The 25,285-nt window shown below is 39.9% G+C and overlaps 1 protein-coding gene across 6 annotated transcripts in view; it reads right to left on the reverse strand.

Moving 5' to 3' along the window:
* Window positions 1-25,285, reverse strand: part of by (blistery) — a 1,249,231-nt gene that overhangs the window by 696,693 nt on the left and 527,253 nt on the right. For all 6 annotated transcript variants that reach the window (XM_067145280.2, XM_067145277.2, XM_067145276.2 and 3 more), the window contains one exon: window positions 14,964-15,011. In XM_067145280.2, the coding sequence (XP_067001381.2) occupies window positions 14,964-15,011 (48 nt within the window). The remainder of the gene's footprint in view (window positions 1-14,963; window positions 15,012-25,285) is intronic.

A 25,285-nucleotide genomic window follows, 5' to 3' on the forward strand; every position in this document is an offset into this window, starting at 1 on the left:
TTCTGGTGTATGGGATCCTCACCAGGATTACTTGATTCGAGAACTGAAAAAGGTCTAAAGGAAGGGAGCACGTTTTGTTCTGGGTGATTTCCAAAATAACAACAAAAAATTGCAATCTTTGTGCAGTGAAGTCTTGGGATTAAGGAAACGAACAGTTCGACTCAGTAGAATGTTACCAGCTGTCAGTGGAGAGTTGGCTTGGAATGATATTAGCAGAGTAATAAGCTTGGGCGAAGTTTTTTAAAGTAGGAACGAACAGATATGAAGATAAGATTGGAATTTAATAAGGCGAACTGAGGCAAATACAGGTTTATAGGCAGAAGAAGTAGGGATTGGAATAATTTGCCAAGGAAGATGGTTGATACATTAACACGTTCTTTGAAATCATTTAAGAAAATGTCCGACTCGTTGGCTGAATGGTCAGCGTACTGGCCTTCGGTTCAGAGCGTCCCGGGTTCGATTCCCGGCCGGGTCGGGGATTTTATCCTTAATTGGTTAACTTCTACGGCACGGGGGCTGGGCGTATGTGTTGTCTTCATCATCATTTAATCCTCATCACAACGCGCAGGTCGCCTACGGGAGTCAAATAAAAAGACCTGCACCTGGCGAGTCGAACGCGTCCTGGGATATCCCGGCACTAAAAGCCATACGACATTACATTTCATTTCATTTAAGAAAATGACTAGATTCACGTGGAATCTCCCACCTGGGCGACAACTCTAAATGTAAATCAGTGGTGACTGATTTGGATTCCATTCATATTTATGGTTAACGACTGCATAATCACAAGAACACAAAGGAAAAAGTGACAACAACGCATTCTCTGGAACTCGGTATATGACGTGGGTATGGATCACGGGATGTTATCGAGGATAGTGTGCAAGTATTACATAGTAAGTCTATCTTTTGCTGCTATCAAATCCTCTACCCATTAAGTGTTAATACTTTGTAGAATAATAATCAGGATTTCCAGCGGTACTTTAAAGGCTTAATCCTGTATGTTGTAACTAAACTTCAGGATATACTACTGTAGTTATATTGTTCCTTTATAGCGACCCGAGACAACTTAGGCATTAAACAAAGCGACGAAGTTTGCGTAGTGTAAAAGAGCAATTATTATACCCACTACTTCTTGACAGTATAATCCTAAGAAATTAATACGCAATTCTTAATTTACGATGAGTAAATCCGGATCAAACATTCAGATCATCCAGAACCTATGTTAAATAGTAATGTTATTGGCTTTACGTCTCACTAACTACATTTTCGGTTTCCGGAAACGCCAAGGTGCCGGAATTTAGTCCCGCAGATGTTCTTTTACGTGCAGTATATCTACCGACACGAGGCTAACGTACTGTACATGAGTACTTTCAGATACCACCGGACTGAGCCAGGATCGAACCTGCCAAGTTGGGTTCAGAAGGCCAGCACCTCAAACATCTGAGCCACTCAGCCCGACAATCTACATTAAATTCCGGGGATACGATTCTTCTTCTTTTTCTCATTATTATTATGTTATGATTTGCTTTACGTCACACCGACATAGAAAGGTCTTATGGTGGCTATGGGAAAAGAAAGGGGTAGGAGTGGGAAGGAAACGACCGTGTCCTTCATTAAGCCACAGTCCCAGCTTTGTTATTACCGATAAGTACTAAGACCAAATATCCATTGGTGGTCACTTCAAGACCTTGAACTGGGACCAATTTGATCTGACATGCTCCCCCACACCCCCATAAAGATAGGGTGAAACAGGTTTCGGCACACACCAAAATCCAGTCAAATAACACCAAGGGGTCTGCTCATTGCTTAATATCGCCATCCGACGGACGAATTTACATCAGCAGCATCGTATAACCTCACTCCATATGAGCCCTTCGAAAATGTTTGTAATTGAACCCAGTTTTTTGGCACGAAATCTAGTGATTAGAAATTGTATACCACCACCTCTCCAAACCTGCCGGCCAACATGCCGGAACATCCTTTAGTCTGCTTAATTTTGTAGTTGATGTAGCTTCACATAAATGCTTGAGTTGCTGAGTTCAGCAAATCTGTGTAAATGTTTAGCATCTGTCTGCATTACTTTTGCGCTATCTGTATGCGTATATTTGTGTGCTATAATCCCAGGATTAGCACTGAAACACGATCTTACATGTGCACTATGTTTTCAGGAATTAGAGGCAACATTCACTGAAATCTATGGTAAATTTAAAACTCAACACTCGACCTATTTTATATGCTAGCTGAACATATGTCTGTTCTTTCAACACGACGTCTGCTGCCCATCCATAAGGTATTTAGATATTGAAGTGTTATGTGCTGTGGGTGACGACATCATCAGTTTGTCTTCCGCGAGAGGGTGCATTGCCTTTCGTATCAGAGAGGCCCGTAGTAGACCTCATGAAGCTGAGTGAACGACGTTCCAGCCCTCAGTCCAGAATCCTTGGAGGAGCCGGGAACTGAACCCGTGGACTACCGGTAAGAAGAACTATCCGTATACCATGAGACTGGCCAGACAGATCTAAGTAGCTAACATAAAGGAATAATAGTCTAAATGAAGTAGTTTGTATATAAAATGTGCTTGATCCAATGGTCGAACGCCGCAACGACTTTCGTGGGCGGTATATAATAGATCCAAACCATCCGTCTTATAGAGTAAATATTTAAAATTGAGAGTGTATTCAGTGGACGATCTCTTCTGATTTAATAATACAGTCACAACATCCTCATATCGACAAGATTACTGGCCTTTTAATAGGAGACCTACGCTTTCCTGTTCTAGTTAAATGGCTCGCCCACGAGATAGCAGGAAGCTCTACATTGCGGTAAAACTTCAAATATCTCAAATGGCATTGAAGCCTACGTTCTATTACATGGCTCAGCAACTTGTGGTGGTAGCAAACAACGCAGTGGCGGATCTCGATTAAAAATGTCCAGGCAAGAAACATAGGAAGAATACAATCTATACATAGGCTATGCTGCAATCAATATCTTCAGAAGGGAAGTCTACCTCATTGTAATCATTACTAAAATTTATTCAGATGTAGATCCACTGATTTGGGACAAACTTGTTCCTTATTTTTATCTTTCCACTCTAATAAGGGGTTATCTAGTTTGTAAAGTAAAGACACATTCCGTTCACCCAGAATAACTGGTTTCGATCCCCGCCAGGAATATGGAAAATTCAGAAACGAAGTTTCCACATTAGAAGGGGGTATCCCTATGGCTCCTGCCAAAAGTGAGTACCGGATTAATTCCTGGGGGTGAAGGCAGCCGTGCATGGCACTTAATGCCGGGGTTAGGAGTTGTGGAAGCGTTTGCCTTCCCCTCCTCCAAGGCCTACATTTAATGCATTGCTTTCGCTTACATTGTACCGAAACTTTACTTGAAATCTGTCATTGGCATGCATATACATTAAGCTTGTTTAACTAAGCTAGTGATGTTCAGTATCCTGGTGTGATGCAAAGAATAACAATATGAAGTGCCTCTTGTTAATTTATAACTGTTTAGGATCCTCAGGCTCCAGAAACTAATTTCGAATAAATAAATTTAATTTGTGTTTATTTATGTTTATATCCTTAAAAACCTGAAATTTGGAATTTATCTTAACGAAGTTCACACTTCTCTCCACTGTAGCATAGACAGGATTTATACAGAAATAAACATAGATTTCTAAATATTTTGGAGTGCGATTTGATAGAATCTGATGATGTTCTTTCAATAACTAAACATGCCATTCTAAATTAAGTTGTTTCTTTTCAGGTATAATTCTGTTACCATATGTTTGATCTTTCAGGCAATGTACAAATTTATTTATTGAAAATTAGTTTTGGAAGACTGTAGAACCTAACAGAAATTAACTGAGTTGAAACTGAAAAGAGATGGCTTCAGATATCACCAAAAAATCTTATTAAAAATATCCTAGCGGTATAAATAACAAGTGAAAGGTAGTCTAAATGTAGATATATCCTGACTTTAGAGAAATGGATTATATACAGTGCGAGCCTGCGTCGAGTTTCCGAATATTCCCTATGCTGTGTCTGGGCGAGTGGATGATTCAATATCCGCTTGACGCATACAGCTCGCCCAGTGATGTAATGGTCTCAGCTAGTCTGCGATAAGCTTCCGTAGAGCGTAAAACGTAATAGCTTCTTATACAACAGTAACTGATTGGTTTAGTGGGTTTCATGGCTTCTGAATTAAGTGCCAAAGACATTTTAAAATGAAATCCGCTAAACTGCAGAGAGTGAACTAGAATCACATCAAACGCTACAACGCTTGTCTGCAGGCTAAGGGAGAGAATTTTCAGCACTTACTGCAATGGGGTACGTTTTAATGTTTTTTTAACTGTTTATCAATAACATACGCATGTTACGGCGCTGCAGGACACCTGGTAGACAGTCTTCTCCAACAGATTTCGAGCTAGAGTTAAAGCAGCTGTAATAACGTCCAGTATATCAGAGGAACACTTAAAGAATTGTTCGAATAGGTGTTCGGATACTTTAGATCAGATAGTGTACCTGGGGATTTACCAGATAAACTTTCTATTTAGGGATGGTGTGTTCATTGCTCTAACAAGTGGACATTCTTTTCGGAATTAATTTGAATTTCGTGCCGTTTTGGTAGTGTTGATGTGTATTTGCTCTTGACCTAATTGACCTACACCATTCATGCATTCTAAGCGCATGCAGAAAGCGAACTGGTAAGTGATTTTGGTTGGCCATTTTTGTTCTGTACTTAACATCTCTTCAATAGATACTAAATGTACGTAACGCGACCTAATAGGTTGAAAGTCTGTTTCGACAACAAGCTAGATTATTTGCCATTTCAATTAACTTCATTCGTTAATTAAATTGCAGACCACAAAAAGCATGGCAGACCAATGTGTTAAGAGCCTAGAGTAGATTGTATATAAAACATTTCTGTATCAAGTAATGATTTGAAGGATGTTATTAGCATATGAGTTGAAAGTGTGTGTGACACAATCAACTCATTCAAAAACTAATGATTCCTAATTGGACGAGTAGCTTCCACGGAACGAGCTCGTAGTTAACACATCTGAATGAGTAATTGAAATAAGGCAGGTCTTTTGGGAACGAGCAAAATAACGCTTGCGCCGAAAGGCCTTTTTAAGGAGAAATTACAGTGCTGCCCACGAAGAAACTCTTGAGAAAAATTGACATAGTGCTGATACACGAGACTGAAGAAGAGTAAATCCTAAGAATGAAATGTGGTTTGGTGTAGAATGGAGATCACCGGTTGAATGAAGAAGGTAAGGGATGAAGAGAACTGATAAAGACCGAAGTAACAAAATAACTATTGAGAGGAGAAAAACATATTATCCGGGACACTGTATTCGTCAGAAGTGTCTACCATGCCATGTACGGTGAAAGTGGCAAAGAGGTCGCAATGGGGAAACAGGAGGTGAATGACACTGAATAGGAGGTCCTGGACAACTAAAATGTTTACCGAGCACTGGACAACGCGGAGACAATTTGTGAGAGAACCTACAATAAGACAGAACGCCACGATTGATACCACTCATCTTTTTTTTGTATACTTACTATCTCTGCGTATGCTCCGAATAATTTTCCCACACAATTTAATGAAACTGTGTTACAAAGTAAAACTAAGGAGAAAAATAAAATTTAAAATCTGTATAGGAAAGAATATACTTCACCATGCCATTTGAAATATGTAATAATTTTGTGTAACAGTTGTTGCCCGAATGCATCCCGTTTTTGGGAAAATCCTGTCTGGAGGAGAATGAAATCTGTCGTATGAGAAGGTTGAAGTAGAGAACCAAATTGTAAAGAAATATAGGGAATGTGCAAACACCCAATCTCCCAATCATTTCAATGAAATATTCGCGGTTAAAATCCCGCAACCTGGCCGGGAATCGCCCCAGGCCCCATCGGATTGAAGGCTATCCATTACGACTCAGTCTAGGAAGTGGACGTCAATCGCAATGAGACATACCGATTCCTCATACTCATTCGTTCAGGCCGGGTAGTGGTGGTGGTGGTGGTGGTGGTGGTGGTACAGAGCGAGTCTCAGTTGAGTTGCCGATTATTCCCTGTTTCCTGTTTGGGTGAGTGGTTGATCTAATAGCTGCCTGACCCATATAGCTCGCCCAGGAAAGTCATGTCTCATTAAGTCAGGGATACGCTTCCGTACAGCCTAATTGCTTTTTATATGGCAGAAATTGATCGGTTTAATGCATTTCACGGCATCTGAATTAAGTGCTGAACAGCGTTATTTTCGTATGCTGTAGAGTTTTAAAAATGCAATTCGCACCGAAAATTTGAAGATTCATGAGGCTGAATTGTGGAGAGTGAACAGGAATAATATCACACGCTACAACGCTTGTCTCCAGGCTTAGGGAGAAAATTTTCAACATTTGCTGCAAATGTATAAGTTTTATTTATTTCTATCTGTTTCTGTCTAATTATCCATTCATCGAAGTTGATGGGCGTACGGGAAAGGTTGTGACGGTGACCGCGCTTCCATTTACCGACATCCGGCGTGCAAGTAAGACGGAAACTCCTGTGAGACTCACCCTAAAATAATAATAATAATAATAATAATAATAATAATAATAATAATAATAATAATAATAATAATAATCGTGTGGCCTCAGCTACCGTGTGCAGACATTTCGATTTGACGCCATCTGGCTCTCTGCTCGTCAATTTCTCCGTTCTGTTTTACTCTAGGCCTACTAGATGGCAGACCGAGTAAACCGAAACTCTCTTGGGCGTCTATGGCTGAGATTTAATGAATTTTGCCAGGTGAACACCAAATGTGTCACCAGAGATCTTTTACTTGCCGACATCGTACGACATGGAGTGTAGAATGGATTCTTTTCCGCCCTTCAAAAATCCGACTACCTCTGCCGGGCTTGAACCCGCTATCTTCGCATCCGGAGACCGACACTCTACCACTGATCCACAGAGGCAACTCACCCTATAGCAGCAGTAGTCTTCATTTCTCTGTCTGTCTTTCCTTGTCTTCCGTGACATCTTACTCAACATTTTCGTTTGAGCTCTTTGTATTCTTCTTTCACGCCTTTTTTTTTTAATCGCTCGCCGGGGCTAGGCTGCATGACTAGGTAATGTGTCTTGTATAAGATTCCTTCAGCCTCCATCAGTGTAACTTTATTCCAAATGTAAACTCTATGAAACAAAACGCTTCCAAGCTATACCACATTATTCCACCCCGTCTCTCAAGACCCCTCTCCCATTCTCTCATTCACTGAAGGGGCAGTCTTTACTGGTTGCACAGAAAAGTTGGTTCAACGCTCGCTTACTACATTCAAACCGACTCCAGTGGCGCAGTAAGTCATTTGTCATTCTGTTCACCAGACAGCGGCATCGACTCCGGCTCAGGTCGGTAGCAATTTTGCAAGTGCTTAATACAGGTTATCTTAATGCTCTTCCAGGAAGATGAGTGACTTTAAAGGGAGATTCGAATAATATCTTACGAAATATTTCCTGATTAAACTTTCTTGGGCTTATCCCAGATATTTATAGGGTCGCTGGTGCGAAGTATTTTCAGGGAATTAACCGGGCGGAAAGTCAGCAGCTAAACCAATGTACTACTCCCCTCCGAAATATTTTCCGATTGTTGGCAATTTTAAATGTTTAAATGTAAAATGTCTGTTGCTTACCAAACCAAACCAAACCAAACCAAACCAAACCAAACCAAACCAAACCAAACCAAACCCCATGGCACAACAGCCCCGAAGGGCCATGGCCTACCAAGCGACCACTGCTCAGCCCAAAGGTCTGTAGATTACGAGGTGTCGTGTCGTCAGCGCGACGGATCCTCTCGGTTGTTATTCTTGCCTTTCTAGCCTGGGGCCGCTATCTCACCGTCAGACAGCTCCTCAATTCTAATCACGTAGGCTGAGTAGACCTCCAACCAGCCTTCAGTTGCAGGTAAAAGTCCACTGACCTAGCCGGGAATCGAACCCGGGGCCTCCGGGTAAGAGGCAGGCACGCTACCCCTACACCGCGGGGCCGGCTCTGTTTCTTAAATGTCTTATTAGCTGCATAAGAAATATAGGATTATTACTAGATTTTTATGTTAGAAAATAAGTCAAGATTATCTGGACTAAAGGCCGCAGCTTGCGGAGAAAAAACCCAGCAAGGAGTAAAAGGACGTTAAGTTTTATTATTATTATTATTATTATTACTATTATTATTATTATTATTATTATTATTATTATTATTATTATTATTATTATTATTGCCAGACTGCCCGCCTCCGTAGCGTAACGGAAGTGCTATTAGCTGCCGTTCTCGGAGGCCCGGGTTCGATTCCCGATACTGTCAGAAATTTAAGAATGGCAGGAGAGCTGATATACGGTTAAAATGCTACATGCAGTTCACCTACACTGGGGGTGTGCTTGAAAAGAGCTGCACCACCTCACGATGAGGACACGAGTTTACTTACTATTATTGCCAGACTGAGTGACACAGGCTTTCTGATCCCAAGTGGCTCAGTGCGACAATCTTATATAACCAAGGACCTAGAAGTTGACAACTTTCTGAAACACCCAGCTACGGCAAGGGCCAATGACCAGGTGTGCTGAGCTGGAATGTGCATGGGGTAGAGTGGCCACTTCATTTCTGCTCTTCCTCCAACCAATAACACGTGGTTACCCATACAAGTGCTGACCACGCCCAGTGTTGCTTAACTTCGGAAGTCTCACGGGATTCGTCGTTGGCCTTGTTGTATTTGAAATTGTTCAAACACTCGAGCTTTGTGTCGGTAGATTTACCATTGCGTAAATGAACTACTCCGGAGCAGAAAAAATCCGGCATCTCGGCGTTTCCAAAGAAATTAAAGTAGTTGACGATCTAAAGCCAATATATTATTATTATTATTATTATTATTATTATTATTATTGAAAAATGAAAACCTACAACCAGTTTTCCAGTCTTTGACCGGGTCAGGGATGTAATGAATGAAACATATATACACTATTATTACAATGGGGTTGCCACTCCCAAGGTGATTAATTAATGACTGATAAATGCTATGAAGTGATAATGGGGAATGTTGCTGGAATGAAAGATGACAGGGAAAACCAGAGTACCCGGAGAAAAACCTGTTCCGCATCCGCTTTGTCCAGCACAAATCTAACATGGAGGGACCGGGATTTGAACCACGGTATCCAGTGGTGAGAGGTCGACGCGCTGCCGTCTGAGCCATGGAGGATTATTATTATTATTATTATTATTCAATGATGGCGGCTGTGTGATAGGACGTATCGTTTGCGAGTGATAGTGAATTGGTACTTATAAGAGCAATATTTCACAATGCAGACTGTATTAGTTGTGAAGAGTGTAAGAAGCAAACGCTGATCAACGGACGTTAAGGTGAGTCTGTGTGAAATGTTTAGTGTCGTTAAGAATCACGAACTACGGTTGCATGAAGGTACTTAACCTAAACGAATAAGAGTTAGGTTCGAAGCTTAGACAACATCGAAACGTAATAAGTAGTTCACAAGATCACCGCTAAAGGCGTATTGGAACAATAATTTTGTGGTACTATCACTTGAGTTGTGAGGAAACAACACTAGAGCGCAGTTATACACCTAGTGCTAATGTGGGTCGTTCGCGTAATGTTCTGGTGATAAATGGAAACATCTACTAACACAATCACGCGTGATCAAAATCAAATGGTTACTCCGAGCATCGAATCATCGAATAAACTGAAAGAATCAAACGATGCCTCGCGAGATACCGACCTAATTATCCTATCTACAGCTGTGGAACAAGGTGAGGGAGAGGGGGAAGATGACCCAAACATGGTCGAGACGGCAGAAGTACAAAACAAAGAGCTTATATTTGTAACATTAGTCAATGAGATTAAAGAATGCGACAAAGTAAAATGGATCGAAAGATTGCAGCAGATGATTGATGCACGGTTTAGCAGGATGCCCCGAGGATGGTGGCCGAAAATAACCAAAGAGTTTCAACAACGCTTTGACCAAGGAGCTCGTCAAATTGATATCAGGAATTTATACAATCGATTCAGACACAAGAGTCAGAATATTAATGCATGTGAAACGGATAACCTCAAAGAAAATAATGCAATACAAATGCCATCTATGGTGAAGAACACAGACTTGTTCCTCAAAGTGAAACGAACGTTATTGACAAATATTGATGAATACTGTAAGAAGAAAGAGGCAAAAACAAGAACTAAGAAAATATTTAGCCAGGAAATAAATCAAGAAATATTCGAAATGATGAATGTAATCATAAAATCGGAACGAGTAGAACAGCAAATAACCACGATCGCCGAAATGAATGATGTGTTGTATGCATGCCAACAGACGTATGAGATGGTGACAGCTAAAGAAAAGAAGGCATCTGTCTGGAAAAGCTCTATCGAAGCCAAGATCAACAAATTGAATAGAAAATTGGAAATAATTGATGCCCACCGCCCAAATGAAAGAGCAAGTAAAGAGTTGATTAGAATGTGTAGAGAAAATCGAATTCATTCAAACAAGAGTAGTGATATTCAGAAGATGCGTGATATGATTCTTGAGAAAATAGCTATTTACAAGAAGAAGATAGTGATAGCTGAAAATCGTATAGCATCTAGAAACACAAACCGAAAGTTTGAGTTTAATAGGAAGACCTTCTATCGTGACCTTGAAGGCGACAGATTTACAGTAAGTGAAGATATTAATCTTGAAGAATCCAAACGCTTTTGGACTACAATTTGGCAATATGATGAAAGACAAGATTATGAACAACTGATCCAAGAACTAAGTCCAGCGGAAGTGGAGGTAGATATGGATAGAGATAAGATAAAAGAGGTCATATCCAGTTGTATAAAGTACCTTGCGAACTGGAAAGCAACAGGACCTGATTTTGTATATAATTACTTTATTAAGAGAATGTATGCACTACATGAGAGGTTAGAACAACTAATCCACGAAATAATCCAAAACCCAGACTTGATCGATGAAGAGCTTTATGCTGGGATAACATATTTGATTCCAAAAGTCCCGAATGCAAACATACCGCAGCTCCTGAGGCCAATTACATGCCTTTCAAATTTATTCAAATTAATCAGCAAAGTGTTCACGGTAATAGTCAATGATTTCTGTGACGTGAACAATATTATCTCAAGTAATCAAATGGGAACACGCAACCGATGTCAAGGCGCTAAGGAACAAGCACTTATAAGCAAAACCATAAATGAAAAGTACAATAATAAATTGTGTACTGCTTGGGTGGACATTCAGAAAGCATATGATTCGTTGTCACATGAATACCTAATTGAATGCCTACGGAAGATACATATGCCAGAAAACATCATTAAATTTGTCAATAGAACACTTGACAAACAGAGAACAACATTAATATGTGGAAATAAAGTGGTCGGTGACGTGAAAATAAATAGAGGAATATTACAAGGAGATGCTCTATCACCCAAGTTGTTCGTAATTGCTATGGAATCATTAAGCAGAATTCTAAATAAGAACTGCGAGAAGATCCAAGCAGATGAACATGGAAGAATTGAGTGCAACCACCTCATTTTCATCGATGACATTAAATTGTTCGCCAAAGATGTGCAGACATTGAACGAGCTGAGCCAGTGGACGAATCAATGTCTCAACAACATGGGTTTTACAATCAATCAGCAAAAGTCAGCGAACAATATCAATTCGAACCATATCTTTGGAGAGAAGGTAAATGACGTGGAAGGATACAAATACCTAGGAATATTAGAAGACTCGAGAAATGTAATTAAACCCGAGAATAAAGTTATCATAGCCAACAAGATCGAATCACGGGTAACAAATGTATGCCAAACAAAGTTGAACGCGAGAAACCTGTTTGCAGCAATAAATGAGTACGCGTTATCAACTATTAACTATTATATTGGCCTGATCCCGTACGAGCACGAAGAATTTAATAACATTGATCTGAAGGTGAGAGGAATCTTGAGAGAGCATAATATCGTCAGAACAGCAGGTAATATGGAACGACTGTACCTGAAAAGACATGAGTTAGGAAGAGGACTACAAAATATTTCTGAGAAGGCCGAATTGATTTTACTAGAACTATGTAAATATTTGGCAACAAACACAAGAACGAAGTTTATCGCAGAAAGTGAAAGAAGAAATGCAACCCATCTTGGACTGATTGAAGAACATTTGAAACGGAAGTACCTAATTGAGGAAGGAAACGATGTCACGGTAAAAGTAGTTAAACAGAAACAGAAACAGATGCGAATGGATCGAATCATGGCTAAGTCAATGCATTCCACATTGTTCCGTGAACAACAGGAGAAATTTGTTGACGTAAAACAGTCATCGTTATGGCTAATGAGGGGGAATATATCTCCACAGGAAGAAGGAATGTTCTGTAAGATACAAGACAGAAACATCTTCTTTAGTCATGGGAGTATATTCCAGAGGTGCCCACACTGCAACCAGGGCAATAAGACACTAGATCACCTGGCAACACAATGTGGACGAATGCTTAATTTGGACTACAAGAAACGCCACAATGATGTTGTCAGATGCTTGCATTTCATGTTCACCAAAAAGTATGGGCTGAATAATTCTAGGAAAATAAAGAACTATAAAGTTGAAAATGTCATATCCAATCAGCGAATTAGAATAAAGTCAGACGTCATCATACAGACTGAGCTTCGCATTGAACACAATAAACCGGATCTGATGATACATGACCTTGTAAAGAATGAAATCCTATTAATTGAAGTTGGAATCACAAACAAAAATATCCTGAAACAGACCGAAACCACTAAAGGAAGAAAGTACGAGATGCTAGCCAACGAACTCTCACTTATGTACAATGGGGCCAAGGTGACGATGGTCCCTGTGGTAATAACATGGGACGGGCTAGTTACCAACTTGTTCAAGAAGCACATGGACAAATTGGCAGTGAGCAAACAGCTACAGGCCTACCTACAGACCATTGTACTAAAAAGAACATGTGAGAGTGTGCTAATCGACTTCAGACGAGGCAACTTGGATAACGAGTTGTGGACGGAGGACTTGCAAACAATGATGGACCAGATGGAGGCGGTCCTGGTACCGTAAATGGTGTGCAAGAAGTGTGTATACAAATGCGTAGAATCATTGGATGTAACATGGACTTAAAAACTAATTGAATAAATTTATTATTATTATTATTATTATTATTATTATTATTATTATTATTATTAATTATTAAGTTAGAGGAGTGGATAGGTCACATCGTTATAATTTTTTTAGGAGTAGGCCTATGTCATCATACACGTGCTCTATTGTAATAATTACGTCAATTCCCCTCACAGCTTATTTTGATCCTTATGTCCAGTGTAGCGGCTGCAATAAAATCGGTAAGATGCACATTCGTGTCCGTTGAATACCGTTTGAAGGACGTCGTCACGAGGCTAAATCCGGTAGACACTTCATCCGGACGTTAATTCTTGCAGCCACGCCCATCTTCATCATAAACATTCTGCATGAAATACAATGTCCCACTGTGTACTCGAGCTTTATAGTGCACGTTTCTTTTGTGCATGCTATACGCAAACAAGGGAGAACACAGTTGAATTCAATGATAATGTGCTCTCTTTATCTGCCATCTAGTCTTCAATGCCTTCAATGCTATCTCCCTGAACAAAGTCTGCATCACTTCGTTTAAGTGGCTAGGCTTCTAAGGGACTTCTTTTCATTCCTATGGCATATACTGCAGTACTTCTGAAATGCACAGACTAATAGATGACTATGTTAACAAAAATGACCTCTGTTATTATTATTATTATTATTATTATTATTATTATTATTATTATTATTATTATTATTATTATTATTATTAGTTAATTAATTACCGTAATGAATTAAACTGAGTTCCCGTGTTAACTGTGAATAAACCTATGATATTAAGGACATTAATTCCTTTAATCCTGTAAATAATTTAGTTCAAGTGTTCCCAAGAATGTGAATTTCAATATATTTAATATTTCCTATAAGGAAGAAATGGGACTGTGTTAGTTTTTTTTTCTTTTTTTGTCATCGACATTGAAGTATGGCCAGTGATACTGTGATTAATTGAATCGAAAGTTTAAGGACCCATGGTTAGCATTCGTTTCTAAGAAATCTGTACGTCTCATTACTTACGAAGTAATAGATTCATTGTTTATTAGTTTATTTTCTCACCTTATTTTTATATCTCACGGTTAATTTTCAACTTCTACGACGTTCTAGAGGCTGGTAGTTTAACGAACGTCATAGGTGCATATTTTAGCAAGTTTGACTATTGCATTTGAGATTTAATGGGTAGAGTTATATGTAGAATTGACAGCAGTAACATTCAGAGGAAGATTAAAGTATTCGTAATGAACTGAAGTTTAAGAGGCTCTCGATGCATTTAATTAATACAAGAAAGCTTTGAGAACACAATTGTAATTAAAATTAGAAGAAAGTACGCTAGAATCTTTATCAAAGATAACGATCTATCGCGAAGTGGGACATTACACACTTTATCCACAAGAAAATCTAGTGTATGATTATGTAAATATCTTTCGGATCAAACACAGATACCCTTTAAATGTTTCTACGAAGTTCTATGGCTTGCCAGGGACTTTTTGTCCATTCCACTTTTCCCCTGCTGTTATCCTACGCATCGATACGGTCTATTTGATGTTGTTATCATCTGATGCGCCGTGCCGCAGTACACACGGTGAACTTGGGTACTCAAACAAGACACTTCCGCAGTGTACATATGTTCCTTTACAGGTGGTGATAAATCCATCGTCTCCTCGTTTACACGCTTGTAAAATATACACTAAACCATAAGAAATACAAGATTAGTTTACTGTATGTTCATTCAGGAGAACATAGAAATTATTTATGAGGTGGTATATTTACAATATGTGAAAAACCATTCAGATAATACTGTCAAAAGTGGCTACATGTGTCTTACCTGTTTGTTTTTCGATGGATTCTTGGTCGGCGCATCGTATGGCGTGTGCTGCAATGAAAGAAGAACCTAGAATTAGGCGAGACGTAAGACTTTTCACTCACAAATACACTAAAACACACTAGACACGGAAGACTTTAAAGCCAACACACCTGTTCCCGTTCCAAATGGAGTGCAGTATGCCACACCATAAATGCTATCCGGTGAAGGATTACTTTATCGAAATAGACAGGCATCGTATCACTATTAGAACCACCACTACAAGTATTATTGCTATGACAACAATTGTTATTACGACTAGCATTTAACTTTTTCCTTGTCGTCATTATTTCACTTGCAAGCATAAAGAATCGAAAAAATTGTGCAAATATTTTCCACACGTGCAACTCAAAATAAATTAATGTACATATGTTTATTTATCACCAAATATTGAAATTCACTCTTAATAATCTCACAACCTTCGTGGCGTATCAAGAAAAACATTACTAAAAATTGCTTTCGGAGCACTTCTATTAACTGCATAGCTTGGTTTCACTTAAACATTAAATGATCACATATTTTTAATGACAGTAATAAGACTATTGTTAAATGATATGACTTGAGTTAATTGTATCACATGTTGCAATATTGCCTTGTAAAAATGTAGCACGCATGGTTTCTGTATAAAAAATGTAGAACTGTAAAAATATATATGTATATTATAAGGTTACACACATACACACGCACACGCACGCACACACACACGAGCGGAGAAGAGAACCAGAATACTGGAGATGCGATGCGCTACCGCGCCCTGTTCAGCCCGGGATGCTGCCAGCCGAGCTACACTCTGCTCTGTGTGTATGTGTGAGTCTTTCTCTCTTGCTCTGTGTTGGCCGTGTCCATGGCAACCAACCCGCCGCGTCCGCCCTCTCCCGCACCAACATCTTACTATACCGTACTGTACTCACTAACTCTTACCAAGCATGCATGCATGCATGGCCTTCATTGGTTGGCAAGGACTAACGCACCAACATCCGTCACTATTACTACTACTACTTCAGGGACTAGCAATTTTTTTTCCTGAATATTTCTTGTAGAGTTCAGGGTGCGACCTGTTTTTTTGGGTTCGCGGATACAGGCAATCCTTGCTCAACCTCCTCAAAAATATGTGTATATATGAACATATAAACGCTAACGACTACAGTCGAAACCTTTTATAGCGACATCGCTTTCAACAACGTATTGGACATACCGGTGAAACCTAACGGCCCCGTCTAAATCCTATATAAACAGTGTATTTAAAAATAATCGCTTAATACGTCATATCACATATCACATGTTTACGGCATTTTCGGATAAATGTATCGGCTATAACGTCCTATGTTGATTATTGTTTGTTACGTACAGTATTTGGAAATCGCTGGCAACAATGTAAAGCTTGTTTTCAAACTCTTATTTTCAGTAGAAGAGCCTCCGTGGCTCAGGCAGCATCCCGCTGGTCTCTCACCGCTGGGTTCCCTGGTTCAAATCCCGGTCACTCCATGTGAGATTTGTGCTGGACAAAGCGGAGGCGAGACAGGTTTTATCCGGGTATTCCGGTTTTCCCTGTCATATTTCATTCCAGCAACACTCTTCAATATCAATTCATTTCATCTGTCATTCATTAATCATTGCCCCAGAGTAGTACGACAGGCTTCGGCAGCCGGCATGATTCCTATCCCCGCACCTAGATGGGGGCTTCATTCATTCCATTCCATTCCTGACCCGGTCGAATGACTGAAAACAGGCTGTGGATTTTCATTTTCAGTAGAGTGTAGATTTCAAATCAGTCTGTCCGTTAAATGGCCAAGGCGAGATGTCGCAAAAGAAAGGTAAAGTGTTTAATACTGAAGCAAAACCACACATAATATGGCGATTAGAAAATGGGGAAACAAACGCCAACATCGCGAAGGAATTGGGTGCATCATACGCAACGATTTCTACAATTTGGAAAGCCAAGACCGTGTGCGACATTAATGATAAATTAAATTGTTGCTACTTCTTTCCTCTGTCGTTATTTTATATTTTGCTGTCATATTATTGCCGTATTTATCACTCATTAATAAATCACCTTGGGAGTGGCGACCCCATTGTAATAACAGCCTATATATATTTCATTCATTACATCCCTGACCCGGTCAATGACTGAAAAACAGGTTGTAGGTTTTATTTCCATTAATGCCGTACGTACTGTATAAAGATTAGAATAAAAATTCCTCTTAGATCCACTCCACAAATACTGTTTTGCAAATACAGTACTTTTTTCACCCATGTGTTTTGAAGAGTTAACTTAATTCATTTAATTAATCGTGTAAGCGTGCAGCCTAAAACGTACAGATTTTTAGCAAGAACAACAACAAACCGGTTTTTACGACTATCCTACAACGATCATCCCTTCGGAGTCGTTATAACCGGTTTCGACTGTATTCATTTTGAACTCACGCGGATACGATTATAAACATTTATGCAAAATATTATACCATAAAATTTTAAGATAACATTACATGAAATAAATAAATAAATAAATAAATAAATAAATAAATAAATAAATAAATAAATAAATAAATAAATAAATAAATAAATAAATAAATAAATAAATAAATAAATAATATATTTGATGTTTCATATGAGTGGTTTCAGGAAGTCAGACAGGACTTCGGCAGGGCTGGTCTCGGGCGGAGGATATCTCAGATCGAGTACGGTACAGATTACAGACCAACAACATCAAGGATTTTTCATGAAGAAATGAAGCTGGAGTGAGGATGGAGAGATTCTGGGATGCAAAAAAAGCTTATAAAATTGCGTAAGTTATTTAACGTGGTCTCCAATTGGCCTAAAATAATAATAATAATAATAATAATAATAATAATAATAATAATAATAATAATAATAATAAAGGTAGTCATTTTGCTCATTTTAGCCGTGTTCCTGCATAGCACTACGAGAGAGTCCGGCTCCATGGCTAAATGTTTAGCATGCTGGCCTTTGGTTACAGGGGTCCCGGGTTCGATTCCCGGCAGGGTCCGGAATTTTAAACATCATTGGTTAATTTCGCTGGCGCGGGGGCTGGGTGTATGTGTCGTCTTCATCATGACATCCTCATCACGACGCGCAGGTCGCCTACGGGAGTCAAATCAAAAGACCTGCACTTGGCGAGCCGAACATGTCCTGGAACACTCCCGGCACTAAAAGCCATACGCCATTTTATTTACTACGAGGGAAGTGGTTCTTCTTCCTCTTGTTCTGAGTATCGAAATTAGCAACAGAACAGAGTTTTCTGTCGTAAGGGATTGCAATCTATAATGGAACAAAGATCAACCGATGGATGTTAAAAGAATACCGTACAAAACATGTTATCTATGTATAATGAACTGACCGGAGGCATAGGAGGATCAAAAGAAATAACAGCCAGCTGAAAGGGAATTTCTAAGAAGTACATTAAGATAGAAAAATATAGTATGAGAAATTGCCTCCTCTCTCTTCTTCTCATTCTTATTTTTCTACTTATACTACTAATTCTTCTTATTCCTTCTCATCCTCCTATTATTATTATTATTATTATTATTATTATTATTATTATTATTATTATTATTATTATTATTATTATTATTATTATTATTAATCGACGTTAATAAAAATGTGAGGACGTAACATGTGGGAGAAGAAAATACCTGCTGGGGTGAATGGCTCAGATGATAGATTGCTGGCTTTCTAAGCTGAAGTAGGTGGGTTCGATCCCGGCTCAGACTCGTATTTGAGGATGCTCAGATACGCCATGCTCGTATCCGTAGATTTATTGGGACATAAATGAACCCCTGCGGGACAAAATTCTGACACCTTGGCGTCACCAAAACCGTAAGAAAATAGTAGATTCAATAGTATTCATTTGGACTCTTCATTTATACAAAAATGTAAAACAAGCTTGTCATATTACGCCACTGTCCACATCAAGGTGAAAGGCACAGGACCATCAGCTTTACGTAGAATACACACAACAGGAACAAGACCTGTCATTTAAAAATCCTCACATGCACTGGCAGGGTTTCGAACCGTGGCCACCTTGGTTAAAAGCCAGTGACATTACCCCTCCGCTATCAGGTCTGGGCGTACTTTCAGGAATATCTTTTGTTAGAAGAATCCAATGAGATAGCTGACAAGGGAACAATTAACAAATATGAAATGATGGAGCCTAGTACACGTAAAAGTGTTCATTTTTTTTTTTCATTAAGTCGGTGGATGCAGAGTGGGTCTCGGCGCACAAGTGGTCACGGCTTGTCCGTGGTCCAACAGCTCTGCACTCCAACCGACCAACCGAGCAGTGTAGGGGCGGCTACGTCTCTAGCGCTTCTGTATTTGGGAGACGGAGAGGGGATGGTCCCCACCATTGGCTGTCCTGAGCATTGTTTTTCGTATTTTTCCACTCTCCTGCACTAAGGCGAATGCCGGGACAATTCCTAGTATAGGCCATGGCCGCCACCCTTCTTATCTTCTCCGCACATCTTCTTCTCCGATACAAATCTCCTGGCCTGAGAGACGGCGTCACCGTCTAGGTGGCCCGCCTTCCCCTTCATGGGAGGAATGAAAACGTTTAGTAGCAGTAATTTTCTCAATTTGTTTTACGACGCACCGACACAGATAGGTCTTACGATGGGACCGGAAAGGGTTAGGAATGGGTTTCGAACCCACTATCTACGTGACTCAAACCACGAGGCCACTCGCTCGGTACAAATAATTCTAAAATGTTCTCCAGGTCTCAGACTTCCCAGCACGTCTCCAAGCACTCTCGGAACACTTATCATGTGAATCATTTTATGTCATCGGACGGTTAACGTTTGTAACAGTGGAGCTGATGTGCGCTCGTGCGGGGCAGATTATCAAGCCGCTTTGTCTGTCCCTCCACTTCGGGACTATATGGGAGTCAATGTTACGCTCAGGGACAAGGTGAACCACTAAGCCACCTGACATCCGTGTCGAATGCTCTTAGCATGCAAAAATATAGCAGATCCTTATCACAGAGGTGATTTAGAACTGCACAAATAACGATAATGGTAGCTTCACGATATACAAAATACACACTGCACAAGACCTGTTTAATTTGGTACACTGCAAAACAAGTCTGCTCTTTAGACACAGCCAAACATTTCTTTGTTCATCACTTTTCCTATATTTTCAGCGAACTTATGTTGCTTAGTACCATCAATAGAGTTTGTGCTTGTTAGTGAAAGTGAAATATGCCTAAAATGCCTGTCTTTTGTGACCTTTATCTGTAATGTTTAAGAACATGTTGTTAGGCTATAAATTGTTAGTTTTCTTCTAAACCAATCTCTCTGTCACATACTCCCTGTAACTAACGCACCTTCTTGTATAAATCATTTTAATCATGACATCTCTCCATTGATCGAATGGACCGTAAATTATACATCCAATTAAACGTGGCTAAGACCCAGCTTATTTGCACAGGTTACACAAAACTTCTTAAGAACTGTTGACCTCCAGTCACTCCCAGCGATAAAGATTCTAGACACAGATATCCTTTACAGCAAAGGAGGGCACAATTCGGCACCATGAGCAGCGCTCCAGCTAAGACAGGTAAAGGAGTAGAGTATGCGCCTGACAGAAGGAACAGCCTAGCAGCTGCTTGCACGGCTCTCAGTTAAAACTATTGAAGGGGCGCGTATCTAAACAGATTTACATTTTTAACAGTTTTATTGTGCCTGATGCCTCGTTATATTCAGTGCATTAGATTATGGCGAGGATACAAAATAAGTTATTTTGTATACAAACGCCATGTGCTAAGTAAATACGTTTACTTATATTCATTACATAAAGTTACGGGTAGGAAACAAAATTAATTTTGACATGTAATAACTAAATACTCCTTGGACTACTACCTGTATTTATAGAAATGCTGCAGGCCAACATAAAAGCTTGTTTAGGAATACAGAATAAATGAACGACAAACAAACTGTACGACTCTATTGCGAAAACACAATATACTCAGCCAGGTACATTGCTGTGGCTTTGCTTGCGCCTTGACTCTGCATACCGCCATCTAGTCTCTACAGCACAAACTATTAGAAGTCAGCTGCTCTCGGCTCTGCCCACACTCATGCTGTTAGCTCAAGGAACGTGGATCACTCACTGCCAACCTATGCTTTACAGTGACACAATCTAGGTCTAATTTTCGACAGAAGCTTCCCTGATGTGATCATACTTAAAAGTGAGCAGAAAAAGTTGTATATGAAACGTAACATCTCGTGTACACCACCTCACATGCGAAAGCTATTTGTTCAAAGTATGATATTCCCAATCATTGACGATGGTTCAGTCGTATATTACGATCTATTTGAAACTTTGAACATCAAACTGCAGAGGATACAAAACTCATATGTTCCTTTAGTTGCAAATGATGGGCGTAATGAACACACAGCCTCATAATACATACATTTATAATGATTGAAACTTCTAGAACGGCGCGACATCTCAGTAGCTGTTGCTATGCACAAAATTCTGAAAACGAAGCCCCGCCTCTGTTCCACCTGCACATTTTTTGTTTGCTAGGGGCTTTACGTCGCGCCGACACAGACAGGTCTTATGGCGACGACGGGATAGGAAAGGCCTAGGAGTTGGAAGGAAGTGGCCGTGACCTTAATTAAGGTACAGCCCCAGCATTTGCCTGGTGTGAAAATGGGAAACCACGGAAAACCATTTTCAGGGCTGCCGATAGTGGGATTCGAACCTACTATCTCCCGGATGTAAGCTCACAGCCGCGCGCACCTGCATATTGAATGCAAACCTATTGAGATAACAGATAATAGGTTTACACCTACTGATCTTCAAATACCCATACAGTGTATTACTAAATTTAACACATCTTTTGTTTGTACGGCATCAGGACTGTAATCTGGAGTAAACGCGGTTGTAAGCCGTATGTCCTATGCTTAACTCCACACATTACAGTATGCTTTCTGATTTCATACATATACCTTCTACATTGGATTCTTTCCTTTTTAATTTCGTCATTCTGTCAGTGAGTTTTAACTTTCCAGTTACGCTCGTAATCGTGAACATCAAAGGTTCAGCTTGATGAATAACATTATCAGCCAACACTTATTTAAGGTCACCACTGTTCGTTGCTTACATCTCCAGCATTACGCTCGTACATTAAAATGCCTCAGCAGTTGACAGATTTAAGACTGAGAAATACATGAAGACGTGAAGCTTCTATAACACTCTATAAAAACTGCACTTAAAAGTCCATGTATTATTCTCATTGGCGTTCGTGGGTCACTTATGACTCCGTGTCGTGTATGTCGAGTGCAGGCCCACCTCTGTTTTCATAGAGGTGCCAATTAAAGAGGGCACGCGGTCTTGTCTGGCACTAACAATGGACCTTACCGCACTGTACACCTGTGAACAATAGATTTTAAAGCTTCAGTAAACATGGTTAGGATGATAGCCCTCAAACGAAACCCTTAGCTGCCTGTTGCTAGAATTCGGATGAAATTCAATTCGGACGATACACTACGTACCGTCGCACCCTGCGCTTTGAAGATGTCGAGCCAGTTACTGAGGAATCACCTGTACAACATACAAGAGTCTCATGTAACTGTCCCACACCCGTTATATAACTGCCTCCAGGTTTCTCATCTTACTGAACTACAGTTTCAGTGTTTAAATTATAATGTATGTTGGTATACTTCGTCTTAGTTGGTAAGAGCGGCAGCGCGCCGGCCTCTCACCGCTGGGTTCCGTGGTTCAAATCCCGGTCACTCCATGTGAGATTTGTGCTGGACAAAGCGGAGGCGGGACAGGTTTTTCTCCGAGTACTCCGGTTTCCCCTGTCATATTTCATTCCAGCAACTCTCTCCAATATAATTTCATTTCATCTGTCATTCATTAACCATTGCCCCAGAGAAGTGGGACAGGCTTCGGCAGCGAGTACAGTATCTATCCTCGCCGCTAGATGGGGGCTTCATTCATTCCATTCCTGACCCGGTCGAATGAATGGAAACAGGCTGCGGATTTTCAATTTTTACAAAAATATTATTATTACTATAATATTGGTTTTAAGTCTCGGTAACTACTTTTATAGTATCTGTGACACCAAACTGCTTGAATGTCCCGCAGTAGTTCTTTTACGCACTGGAAAATCTATTGACACGAGATTGCCATATATGAACGCGTTCATATACCACCGAAATCGAACCCGTCAACTTATTCTCACCACCTTCCTGCCTGAACCACTCGGCCAAGCAAGGGAACAAGTGTTGACCAAGAGAGGTCGGGAAGAGGGGTGACTGTCATAAGTTGCTAGTGGAATTATTTAGCACAATCATTGTCGTGTATACACACACATACTTTACTTCTCGACAGCGAGTAAACACTGCTCTCTGAAGCGAGGAATTGGATAAGAGCGATGACGCTACACAATACCCACTCGTCGTCTCAAGGGGAGTCTGTTTATCAGTAAATTACACGTCTCCTGTCTTTACAAAGCAAAACTATTTATGAACTCTCTTAGCTAAATAATCACTGCAACGAACTCAAGTATTCTTTAAACTGAACCTCTTTTGAAACAAGTGTTCCTTTATCGCGGAATTACTAGTGCTTTTAAGCTACTACGGTTTAAGATATTGTATTTAACATCCGTCTCATGTCCATTAGAGTGGTTAAACAAGACACTCAATAGTGCAGTACAGAATGAGGTATGCAGAATATTTCTCACGGGTTCGCACTACGGAAGATTCGCTGAGAATTTGTCTATCAAGGTGAATGTGAGGGTTAATACTTAATGTGGGCCTCTACCGTAGAAACTTGAATATTTGGATCTTCAATTATCCGGACGTGAACATACTTTTTCATTTTCGCTATTTAACCCTGAGGAAAGAGATGAAGACCATTCAAAAAAATTAGCGAGCTCTTCAAACCGTGCTAGATTTCAAATTTTGAGACTTCATAATTGTTCACGATTATTTCCTTATTGTACTGTATGTTTATTTTATTACTCTCTGTGTATAGTTTTTTTAAATCTTGAATTTTTTTTTACAACTTGCTTTTCGTCGCACCGACACAGATAGGTTTTATTGCGACGATGGGATAGGAAAGGCTTAGGATTGGGAAGGAATCGGCCGTGGCCTTAATTAAGGTGAAAATGGGAAACCACGGAAAACAATCTTCAGGGCTGCAGACAGCGGGGCTAGAATCCACTATCTCCCGGATGCAAGCCCACAGTTGCGCGACCCTCACCGCACGGCCAACTCGCCCGGTAATCTTGAATTCGATTAAGCGGATGTTCACTTACACGAATTCTGATAATCGAGTTTCTTCTGTACTTTCAAAGCAAGCATCGACCCAATAGTTCCCTCTGTGGATTAGTGGTAGAAGGTCGGCATCCGATCTCATGATCACAGATTTTAAACTCGACAGAGGTGGTCGGATATTTGACACTTCATGCCGTACGACGTCGGCATGCAAAAAATATCTTTGGTGACCCATTTGGTGTTTGTCCGTCAAAATTAATAAATAACCTGAGTAATTTGTATCACTGCTGATCGAACTATATCAATTGACAGAGTAAAACGGAACGTCGAAATAAACGCGCCGGCACCCTCCATGGCGTCGAATTTAAACATTCCTTCACAAAGTAGTTGAGGCCATATTATTATTATTATTATTATTATTATTATTATTATTATTATTATTATTATTATTACGGGGTTACCCGTGGACCAGCAGAGGTGAAAGAAGGTGCCGGGATGAATGGGTCTAACTACAAAGTCAAAGTTAATTTAAAATTTTAACAAAAGGTTATATTTTTCGAAAAATAACAAAACTTTAACAACTTTTCACTTAGTGAAATAACAATGACATAGCAAATTAGAAACAAGACTTAGAAAATTCCAAGATTTCCGAACTTGAACATTCTTGGGCTACATGCCCCTAGTTTTACAATTTTTGGGTACCCAGATCGATTTTACAAAGAATATACATTTACCTAAAGGGCAAAAAACCCCTAATACCTGGAGCACTTGCTCCCAAAATTGCAATGTCAGGCCTCCCAGAGGCAATTTTACATCACTTGAAAAAGAGCTCACGCGCTCTTAGTTCTCAAGCCTATTCCAGGCAACACAATATGAAAATCTAATAATCACTGGCCTTACAAGGCACTCTTTACAAATAGCCATCGTATTACACAGAGGTATCTAGTACCCAACCTACGGGGCCTTAGTGAAAAAGAACAGGTTCAATAAACGGCGCGAGTACAACTAGAATGGAGTCCACGATTGAGCTCCCAAAAAAGT

Source organism: Anabrus simplex, chromosome 4 (assembly GCF_040414725.1).
Source record: "Anabrus simplex isolate iqAnaSimp1 chromosome 4, ASM4041472v1, whole genome shotgun sequence".
Classification (NCBI taxonomy): domain Eukaryota; kingdom Metazoa; phylum Arthropoda; class Insecta; order Orthoptera; family Tettigoniidae; genus Anabrus; species Anabrus simplex.